At 31.4% G+C, this 12,271-nt stretch overlaps 1 protein-coding gene across 1 annotated transcript in view; it reads right to left on the bottom strand.

Annotated features, from left to right (window-relative positions):
• Positions 1–7,082: 7,082 nt before the first annotated feature.
• Positions 7,083–12,271, bottom strand: part of LOC127720483 (cyclin-dependent kinase 11B-like) — a 29,371-nt gene continuing 24,182 nt past the window's right edge. Inside the window, exons 14-17 of the mRNA XM_052227069.1 lie at positions 11,630–11,746; positions 10,468–10,625; positions 9,321–9,510; positions 7,083–7,457 (exon numbers count right to left, since the gene is read on the bottom strand). Of these exons, the coding sequence (XP_052083029.1) occupies positions 7,365–7,457; positions 9,321–9,510; positions 10,468–10,625; positions 11,630–11,746 (558 nt within the window). The 3' untranslated portion in view covers positions 7,083–7,364. The remainder of the gene's footprint in view (positions 7,458–9,320; positions 9,511–10,467; positions 10,626–11,629; positions 11,747–12,271) is intronic.

The following is a 12,271-nucleotide window of genomic DNA, read 5'->3' as shown; positions in this document are numbered from 1 at the left end:
TTTCATGTAATTTAGTGATTTCTTTATTCTGTACATTGCTCATTTCTGTAATCAGTAATGTATTACCTGTTATTTTACATAGTTATTCTTTATACCTATGCACCCAATTATTCTCCATACTTTATATTTTTTGCTAATTTTTCTCTATTCATTATTTTTTTTTGCAATTATTCTCTATCCTGTAAACCCCATTTGTATAAACATATCTACAAAAGGAACACGAGTTTACCTTTATACTTATCAAAAATGAGGTAACCAGCAGTGTTTTCCCAACATACTGTGGATTCGTGATATTTGTAGAGTACCACTTTTCTTAGATTTTATTGGTATAGGTAAACCATAAAATTTACTTTTCAAAGAAGTATACGTTTCCTATAAGCTTGTATGCAAACTTTGGTAAAACCATGAAATTGTGTATCCAAAATATACAATCGTATCCCCATATGACATAAATTGGTACCACCAAAATGATTATATTCACAGTATTTCTTTTAGCATCCTGGTCAACAGAGAATTCCGAAATACTACTGTAAATTTTCAAAATTAATGTGAGGTTTTTATAATGTGAATATTAAATATGACAGGGGGAGTACCACAATAATAAGAACTCGCATTCTGAAATCTTATACATATATCTCTATGCTGATTTTCCTGAAATCGCAACAATAAATCTCATTTTTTTGGTCAAAAATCGTGATAATAAATGCACACAATAATTTCTGAATTTACAATATCTGTTTCTATATATAAAGCATCACATTCATAAAACAACCTTTAAGAAAAATTATCTTAGATAACATCACATTCAAGCAATAAAGTATCACATTACCTTGATGCTGAAAGGCCATATATAGGGACAACACTGAAGCTTGCTTAATTGTGTTTTTACAAGAATATATTTTTATATTACTGGTTATTTGTTGCCTTGTCTTTCTTTTTCATTAATGTCTCAAGTAAAATAATGAAAATTTCACTATCATTCCAGTTTAAAAAGTTACTATAAGAGTTATCTCCCCTTATATTGCCAAGTTGAAAAATTGCATTGAACAAAAAAAATAATTCAATAAATCACTTATATTCGTTATTTAAACTAACAGTCTTCCACATTTATTGCCAATATTTGCAGATTCAAGCAAAGACCTAGCCTGATTGTGTCCTGCTATTTAACAATCCAAGATGGCGTACCTTAACAATATGCTGTGGATTCATTGTTATTCGTGGGATAACAATTTTCGTGGATTTCACATAGGTAAAAGAAAACCATTAATTTCAATGTTTTAGGAAGTACAAATTTTCTATAGGCTTGTATGCAGACTTTGCCAAAACCATGAAATCAAATATCAACGAAAAATACAATTTTTCCTCAATCCACGAAAATTGGTACCCATGAAATTAAATGAATCCAAAGTACCTACAAATCTTGTAAACAAAATGTAGAAGATTACATTTATATCTCATTGCATCCATTTTTCTGTTACTTATACAGTGAAACCTGTCTAAACCAAATCTTGCATAAACCAAAAACCTGGCTAAACCAAACATGTTCTTAAACTCAGTCATATCAAATTGTATGCGTTGTGAACATGACCATACCAGACATCTGCCAAAACCGAACAAAATCTTAAAGTGGTTCCGTTTAGAAAGGTTTCACTATATTTGCATATTTCCTCTGAGTTTGGCCTATGCAGTAACAAAAATGAGAGGAACTCACAGTACATGTTTTACAGAGCTGAGAGTTTAAATTGAGTAATAATAGGATTGGATGCTGTGTTATGTGTAATGTTCCACAAAACCTGTTAACTAAAATATTTATAAAAATGCAGATTGTCAAAATTTGAATTTAAATTCCAGAGAGCTGGGACTTCAATAGATAAATGTATTAGTAGTCCTAGCCTAGTTGTAAATTGATAGCTATTATAATGTACTGGATACAATGGTAGAGTTTGTTTCTCTGATGAATGGGGAACAGTTGATTTATTTTATTACACTATTTTTCATTTTAAGATGTTATTAGTAAGTTATTCATTAATAGATATTTACTTTTAATGTTAAAAATACTCCTTTACTCATATTTACATTTTAACATAATTTCAAGTTGAGAATCTGAAAACTAGAGAAAAGTTTTATCAGTGGCGGATCGGGGGATTGGACCCCCCCCCTTTTTTGACGATCAATGCTTTTGAATGAAGACATATGGTTGAAACCCCCTTTTATCCTGGGTTGGATGGTCAGGTTGTTGTCTCTTTTACACATTCCCCATTTCCATTCTCAATTTTATTGGACCCCCCCCCCCCTTTTAAAAATGGCTGGATCCGCCACTGATTATGCTTATGTTGTAGTTGAAAGTACAAACAATATTATGTAATTGCATTAGGAAACTTAACCATTTTGTCATTATTAATAAATTTTTATTGTAAAACTTCATAATTTAAACTTAAGACAAATCATGTAGTATTATATTGTACTTGGTGCTATTACTGTAAATTCAGAAACATTTGCTATTTTTTTGTTATTACAAAAATTGCCACAGTATAGGTTTCCCAAAAATAAGAACTGGCATTTTAAAATTTTGAAAGCACTATTTGTATGCAAAATTACCTGAAATCACAATATTTAATGTTGCATTTAGGTCAATTGTTAAACAGTCAGAAATTTCTGAATTAACAGTATATCGTGATAGTAGTAATTTTTTGTTTGTTAATTATACAGATATTAAATTGTATGTTTATTTGATATGTAAGGCAAGATACATGTACCGGTACAATGGTCAAAGCCTTTGTTATTCATCGTAGTGTTCAGATTGAAAAAAAAAATTGTTAAGAAGAAGGTACTTTTTTTGGGCGAAATGGTCTTTAATTCAACAAATGCAATGATGGAAGCCTTTGTTGTTCATTGTAGTGTTCAGATGAAAAAAAAATGGCTAAGGAGTAGATACTTTCTTGCGGACATAGTGGTCTTTGATTCAGTACACATTACAAAAATAAATTAGAAATCCAGTTTTACATAGCCACATTGTATTCAGTTGTTTTAACAAAAAAAAGCTATAACCCTAAGCTTACACTTAATAGTCTATTTGCCAATTCAGTAATTGACCCTGTAATTAGAGATCTATTTTATAAGTTGCTTTTCTTAGTACGGAGTACGGACATATATTTTCATTGACAATGATGAACTATCAGAAATACCAAATTAATATGTACATAATGTGAGTAATCTCGAAGTTTTAAAAATCTATTTCATCCATTAAATCTTATAATTTTTTAACTAAAATCAATAGTTATTTTTTATTAAAACTTAATTAAAACGCCTATATATCACTTTCAACTTATAATGCTTAGTACAGGCAGCAGCCCATTTTTTCTGGTATAGAACCAGTCTACAATTGGCAAAGGGAAACAACCTGTGTTAAAAGTGTGTAATAACAGAATCAAAACTGTAATTGGCAAATAGACTATTTTACAAACAAATTTATTACCTTACATCATATTGTAATTATTTGATTGGCTAATACCGAATCACGTGTCATAGTTTAATTTCGATGTTTTTTCCAAAAATTGGCAGGGGCAGTGTACATACGAGAAATATTTATAGACACAAAATAGTTTTCTAACGTAAGTGTTTTGACAGTCTGTTACAATATTTTACTTTTAATTGTAATTTGTTCGTTTGGTATAAGTTATGGCCTATTGAGTTAGTGAATATCCAAAATTGTCAACCCAAGTAAGGGTTGACAATTTTGGATATTCACCTCCTCAGCAGGCCATAATTGTATAATGATTTAAGGTTAATTTTATGAAATTTCAGGATGCATGTACACAAGGTCAATAGTACACCAGAGTATTTTCCCTTTAAAGTCTATTTAGAATATATTATTTATTTAAGAATATCTGTGATGAGAGAAAATTGTTGAATAAATTTTTTTAAATTGTTATTCTGTTCTTCATTATACATTGTATTGAGATAAAGTTGTTGAATAAACATGCTTTCAAGATATTACAGGTTTTAACAAACAAAAATAATCTTTGAAGACAAGGGGACAATTTTGAATAAATGTATAGAGGAAAAATATCCAAACTTACAAGGAACAGTGTAGAAATAATAACTCTCATCTATTACAGCAAGCAACCCACCTCGATATTCCACATTATCGCTATTTTATGAAATTTTCCTTTGATCTTGCTGACTGATAATTTCCTTTCTCAGCGGAGTCGAGTGATATGAAAAATTATCGCTAGAAACTAAGGGGGCACGTGGCGTTGCTAATGAAATTGACATGAAATTGACAACGTCGTCATAGGTAAAATAGCGATAAACAGATTATCATTATCAATATTTTCCATCTCAAACAACTCATATGAGAATGGTTTTCTGTCGAGAAGTGCGAGAAAATGTGACATCATTATACCAAGTCATTAACTTTGCCTAGGTAAATAGTGATTAATAGATTATCTATATGGTCTTTCAACTAAAACCATTGATTATTTATACAAGAGTGCACACGCTGAAATGTCTCACCTACTATACTGACCATTGATTTTATGTTGATACCCCTAAATATAAAGTTTTACTATAAGTATCACATTAACATTTATGATCCAAGAAAATGAGGTCAAGGTCAGATAAACCAAGCCGGAAATACATGTACACCTTTAATACAATCATTCCATACACGGAATATAGATGACCTATTGCTTATAGTATAAAAGAAACAGACCAACCATGGAAATTTTATATTGACCAATGAATTATGAAAATGAGATGAAGGTCAGATGAACCCTGCCAGACCAACATGTGCACCTTAAAATCATTCCATGCACAAAATATAGTTGACCTATTGCTTATAGTATCTAAGAAACAAAGTTAACCAGGAAAACTGAACATTGACCAATGAACCATAAGAATGAGGTCAAGGTCAAATAAAACCTACCAGACTGACATGTACTTCGTAAAATATTTCCATACACCAAATATAGTTGACCTATTGCATACAGTATTATAAAAACAGACCAAAACACAAACAAGATCGCACACGCTGAAATGTCTCGCCTTCTTTACTGACCATTGATTTTATGTTGATAGTCCTAAATATAAAGCTTTACTAAAAGTATCACATAAACTTAACATGATCCAAGAAAATGAGGTCAAGGTCAGATAAACCAAACCGGAAATACATGTACACCTTACAATCATTCAATACACCAAATATAGTTGACCTATTTCTTATAGATTCTAAGAAACAGACTTAAACAGGAAAACTAAACATTGACCAATGAACCATGAAAATAAGGTCAAGGTCAGATGAACCATGCCAGACAAACTTGTACACCTTAAAATCAATATATGCATTAAATATAGTTGACCTATTGCTTATAGTATCTAAGAAACAAACTTAATCAGGAAATCTTAACAATGACCAATGAACCATGAAAATGAGGTCAAGGTCAGATGATACCTACCAGACAGACATATACACCTTACAATCATTCCATACAACAAATATAGTTGACCTATTGGTTATAGTTTAAGAAAAACAGACCAAATCACAAAAACTAAACACTGAGCAATGAACCATGAAAATGAGGTCAAGGTCAATTAAAACCTGCCAGACTGACATGTACATTGTAAAATATTTCCATACACCAAATATAGTTGACCTATTGCATATAGTATTAGAAAAAAAAGACCAAAACACAAAAACTTAACTTTAACAACTGAACCATGAAAATGAGGTCAAGGTCACATGACACCTGCCAGTTGGACATGTACTACATCTTCCATAGACCAAATATAGAGGACCTATTGCTTAAAGTATCTGATATATGGACTTGACCACGAAAACTTAATCTTGTTCACTGATCCATGAAATGAGGTCGAGGTCAGATGAAAACTGTCTGACAGGCATGAGGACCTTGATAGGTACGCACATACCAAATTTAGTTATCCTATTACTCATAATAAGAGAGAAATTAACATTTTCAAGTAGTCACTGAACCATGAAATTGAGGTCAAGGACAATGGACATATGACAGATGGAAACTTCATATCATAAGGCATCTGTATACAAAGTATGAAGCATCCAGGTCTTCTACCTTCTGAAATATTAAGCTTTTAAGAAGTACACGTACACTTGAACTCTCTCTTCAAAGTTCTTTTCAACTTTTCCTTCAAGGCACTGGTTTCCTTTCAAGACTTGTGCCGGTATTTAGCTTTAGATGGAGTAGAATTGACTTCTGGGACACTTGGTGTTGATCAGATATTATTGAACTGTTCTTTTCAACTTCCCTCATGGTACTTGTCAGCTATCAGACTCGTGCCCGTATTTAGCTTTAGATGGAGTAGAATTGATTTCAGGGATATTTTGTGTTAATCACACGGCAAAGCTACCAATAGAAGAGGAGGCAAAGGATTTCAAACTCCAACTTCTGTATCTGCAGTTTACTTCAGAATACATATGTGTGCAATAAACAAGTATCTGGTTACCTCTGTTACTTTAAAATGTATTGTAAACTTTGTACATGACAGCTTTTATTCCATACAGATTCTTGATAAAGCATATGGAAAATCATATTTCTGTTTGTTTTTTCCCCAAGATGAACAAATAGAACTAATACACACATGTAGGACCTATAGTTGCCTACATCCACATCATTTAGACCAGTAGATAGTTGTCTCATTGGCAATCATACCACATCTCCTTATTTTAAAAAAAATTGGTGAATGGAAATGGTCTTTGATATATTCCCCCTTTTTCTCAAAATACCATCATGACATCAATAACTTGAATATTTCCCAATGTGAACACAAACAATCATGCTGTCACAGTATTATATGAGAAGGTGTTATCCCTAATTCCTTGAAAAATAAACACTGAATCCAAAAATTCATAAAAATAAAGCATTCTTTCTTGGATCCCAAAAAGTTAAACATTAATTCACGAGATCCATTAAGTGTAAATCCTGAATTCTTTCAAGGCTAAATCCAAACTTCCTGAATAAGATCCTCCTGTTACTCTTATAACAGCCTGATCTTATGAATTCAGTAAGTAATGTACTGATATAAATGCTTAGCTTATATATGATCCATTATAAACTGATTTATGCTTTATTAAATATACATTTTATATACATTGTATATATATACATAGTCTTTCTAACCACAATTTGAACACAACTTAGGTTTTAAGGATTCTGATTTGTTCAACAGTTCATAAATTATTTGTATAATCATTATCATACTAATTGTTTTTTTCATGATTTTCAAAATTCAGTAATAAAAACAAGCACTGTTTCAAAAACTACTTCTGTCAATTGCCCGGCCACTGAGAACTTCTCATATCATTTTCCAATGTTATGTATGATCTGTCTTTAGAATTTGAGAGCAAATCCTGGTCCAACTGCTGACACACCGCTAGAAGCATTGGTTAAATGGAATCCTATGGCATTGTCATCATCGTCACCCTGAAATTAAAACAATTGATAGATGCTGTTGTCATTACGATACTTTTTTTCATTGAAATGATGCAATTTTGAGGGTTATGATGACACAAATTCTCACGCTTCAATATACTTATGATTTAAAGATCTATTACTGTAAATCAAGAAATTTATGCATTGTTTTTAATAGTGTAAAAATTGCAACAGGATAGGCTACCTAATAAACTGCTTCGCTGAGCACAGCTAGATACGCCCGCAGAGGTCCAACCCTGAACAGTTGGGGCAAAAATGGACACAATATTCAAGCTTGATTCAGGTCTGAATTTGGATTGTAATTAAATATTTGACATATTATAGGTTTCTGAATAAATGTAGTCAAAGAACTTGAAATTGGTTATATGAATTGAATTTATATTCAATTAAAGATTTCTTGCTGTTGTGCAATACTTAATAAATCTGTTGTCAGACTATAAACAAATAAAGTTCAATTAATTCTCAATGTCATTTTAGAAATTTATGAAAATAAAAAGGGAGCTTACATCAATAAATATAAACAATTCACCAAAGTTTCATGAGAATTGGTGACAGAATTTTTGAGTTATTGTCCGAAAATTGGAAAATCACCCCTTTTTTTAATGAATAAAACCCCATAACTCAGAAATGTAAAATGTAAAATTTATAAAATTCTAAAGGGAGCTTACATCAATACATACAAATAATTCACTAAAGTTTCATAAGAATCGCTGAAAGCATTTTTGAGTTTTTGTCCGAAAACTGGAAAATCCCCCCTTTTTTTATGAATAAAACCCTGTAACTCGGAAACGTAAAATCTAAAATTTATAAAAATCTAAAGGGAGCTCATGTCAATAGATATACACAATTCACCACAATTTCTTGCAAGTTGGTGAAAGCATTCTTGACTTTTTGTCCGAAAACTGGAAAATCCCCCTTTTTTTAATGAATAAAACCCCATAACTCGGAAACGTAAAATCTAAAATTTATAAAAAAAGAAAGGGAGCTCACGTCAATAGATATAAATTCACCAAAAGTTTTATGCAAATTGGTTAAAGCATTTTTGAGTTAATGTCTGACATGTTGACGACGGACGGACAGACGGACGGACGGACAACGGTATACCATAATACGTCCCATAAACGGGCGTATAAAAATAGAATTCCTCACATTTTGAATTTTGATAGCATTACCTGAAATTGTAATAATCAACCTCCCATTTTTGTCAAGTTCAAAAATTGTAATAATAAATGATCACAAAAATTTCTGAATTTACAGAATAAATTGAAAACGAGTGTTATTGTGTACATTTATTCATGATACAAAATCCCCTAGAGCTACTTGGCAAAATTCAAAGCAAAGGAACATCACTTTTATTGCTATTCTTCATATTGCACTTCACTGTATAATAAAGATGGCCCCTAGCACTGATTCATTAAAGCAGATATCTTTGCTAGACATTAATACTCTACATCTGACCATTTACAGCAGAATGCATTGAGTGTGTAGGTAAAGGTAATCTCTTTGGTTAGCTTGCTTGTTAGCTGAACCGTGAAGTCATTATTAGGTTAGGTAAACTACCCTCCTTTAAGAGTAGACTAGTCCGACCGATAACCAATCTATCTGTCTGTAGGACTATACTACTCTGAAAGGAGGGTAGTATACCTAACCTAATAATGACTTCACAGTTCAGCTAACAAGCAAGCTAACCAAAGATTCTACATACACCTACTCACTCAATGCATTCTGCTGTAATAATTACACAAATACAAATATTATCAACAAAATAAATTATATACTTTTAATAAATGGTAATGAAATATAATAAAAACTTATAAGTAGACTCTTTATAGCAAGCACAGAGTTTATACTTACCAATAATTTGTTGTAAGCTTTGCCACCAGATGGCGGTTTAGGTGAGTTTTGATGTTTCCTTGGCTGTTCACTCTTAGCAGGCCACGTTGGGAACATTGAAGGGTCTATGGGTTCTGGGGATTCTTTGAAGTATTCCACCTTCATTGCTTCTTCTGCTGTTATTCGTTTTGTTGGACTGTATGTCAGAAATCTGTAATCAAACAATCATTAACTTTTTGTCTAGATTTTAATATCCTTTTCTATATTGCTTTGCCGCTTTGGTTGTTTTATATCATTGCACATCAATCTATGAAAACGGGTATAATTACCATGCAGTACGTGTTTTGCTCATTATTGAAGGCTGTATCGTGTCCTGTAGTTGTTAACTTCTATGTCTTTTGGTCTATAGTGGACAGTCGTCTCATTGGCAATTTTACCATATTTTCTTCTTTTTATACCAACAAAAATTACAGAATCCACAGTAATTTGATATATTTAGTATGTAGATATAAGAAGATGTGGTATGAGTGCCAATGAGACAACTCTCCATCCAAGTCAAAATTTTATAAAAGTAAACAATTATAGGTCAAAGTACGGTCTTCAACACGGAGCCTTAGCTCACACCGAACAGTAAGCTATAAAGGGCCCCAAAAATTACTAGTGTAAAACCATTCAAACGGGAAAACCAACGGTCTAATCTATATAAAAAATATCTTTATTTCCACAACTTTATAATCATATGGAATGTTTCAATGTGTGCTTTTATAATTACTATCTGACTATGCCTAAGCTATTAATTTTACATTTGAAATCTTACATCCATCCTGTAAAATTTTTTTTTTAAAGAAAACACTAGATGATGTAGATAGTGTGGAACGATACTTCACCATAATGATGCCCAATTTCCTAATTTCAAAACTGTAACGTTATTATGGCAACCCTAATGTGTTTTGTTTCATAATCTGCCATTTAAACTACAACACTATTCTGTAGTGGAAATCCCCTCTTTTCAAAATTAGGAAATATAATTTTCCACCTAAAATATAGTCTGATTTGAGTAATCAGTATAAAAACTTCCACAGATTTATTGCTTTGTATGAACATTGTATCGTTCATTTGGTACAGGCCATTAGCAATAAAACTTTGTAAACTATAGTAATAAACTGACCTATTTAGTAAATTAAAACCAGCATCAGAAAGGTAAGATCCAAATTTCTGCCGTAATGTATTATATGGATGGTCAGCAAAACTACCAAATGACAATTTTTTTATCGCAGGAAGTTCATTGTAGCCTGGCCATATCTTCTCACTAGGTGTCCCCAAATCCTGAAAATAAATGCTCATTGTAAATTGACATTGAATTTGAATTTTTTGGGTTTAAGCTTTTGTAAATAAATTTTGTCATGAAATGACCTGGTGACTACACACATTGTTTGTACAAGTTGTAAAAGTGCTTACTGTAGTTCATTTTATGAATAATGGATAATGTTACAAAGGGTTGCATGTGTAATGTGTTTGCAAGTTTCTGTATTTTATCAGATGTATTTAGGGCAAAGTTGTTGGGTCAGAATTGGATAAGGTTATCAAGGACATGCTACCATACTATAAGCTAGCTATTAATAGCAGATACTGTTTAACACATTTTCCTGCTGAAAACCTGTAGTTGGGATGCCTTTTGTGCAAACAGATGTGAATGCACCCTTTGATCATCTCTTATTTCATATCAGTTCTGGAAATCTATGAATTTGGTAACAAATTAATTAACTGAACCATTCACGAATTCGTTAACTTCAGTGTTTATTTTTGGTTTTGGAATTTATAAATAAATATGAAAATGATATGGATTTTGGAACATTTGACATGTTTAATCAATCAGTTTTTATCAACCCCGTAGATAGATTTTAATTTTACCAGGCAGAATTCTAGAAATTCGTCTGTAGTTCTGTCTGAAACTACATATGTATTCCCAGCATGCTGTTTTTTATCTATAAATGCCAAAACCAAATAAACACTGAAGTTACGAATTCGTTAATGGTTCAGTTGATTAATTCGGTAACGGTTACCTGATTCGTTAACGTTACCTTATTCGGAGATTTCCAGAACTGATATTTGTTTGTGCATGAATTCACCTTTGTAACATTCATTGGAAAAGATTACAAATGTGTAAATGGTGTTTTCAATAATTATTTTTTTTTACATTCAATGAAAAATTTATGACCTTTTCAGTATTATATGCTTTATCACAAATTATGTAAAAGGAAAAGCTGAAGTGCATTCACCATCTAAATAATAAAATTACATGGCTGCTTACATATTTATCTTAAACTCACCTTAAAAATTCTATTAAGTTGATCAATATCTGATTTCCCAGACCATAAAGCTTTCATCATTAAAAACTCTGCAAATATACACCCCACAGACCACATATCTATAGGTGTGGAATATTCCTAAAAATAAATCATAAAATATACTGTAAATTCAGAAATTATTGCGAGGTTTTTATTAATGCGAATAATGCGACTCCACAAGTATCGCAATAATCAGAACTGGCATTCTGAAATCTGGTGCACATATCTGTATGCAGATGTTTCTGAAATCGCAATAATTAATCTCGCATTTTTGTCCATTCGTCTAAAATCGCAATAATAAATGCACGCAATAATTTTCGAATTTACAGTAATTAAATGTATGCCAAAAAAGGAATATATGAGATACCTTACTGACCATCATGATAAGGGATAACACTTTTTTTACAGCAATGATTCATTTAAGGTGGTACCAAACACCTTGACTAAAATTAATTTGGTTCGTTTAATTTTCATAAAATTTTGACAAAATATTTACTTTGACCCTTTGAAAAAAATATAAAAATTTCAAAAAACTTGAATGACACACTTTATCGGAAAATTTCATTGGATATATAGCAATTTGACAAACACTTACTTTGATCATTAAGAAGCTTAATATTTCCT

Source organism: Mytilus californianus, unplaced genomic scaffold (genome assembly GCF_021869535.1).
Source record: "Mytilus californianus isolate M0D057914Y unplaced genomic scaffold, xbMytCali1.0.p SCAF_11, whole genome shotgun sequence".
Classification (NCBI taxonomy): Eukaryota; Metazoa; Mollusca; class Bivalvia; order Mytilida; family Mytilidae; genus Mytilus; species Mytilus californianus.
Note: the sequence above shows the minus strand (reverse complement) of the source record. Positions and strands in the feature narration are given on the sequence as shown.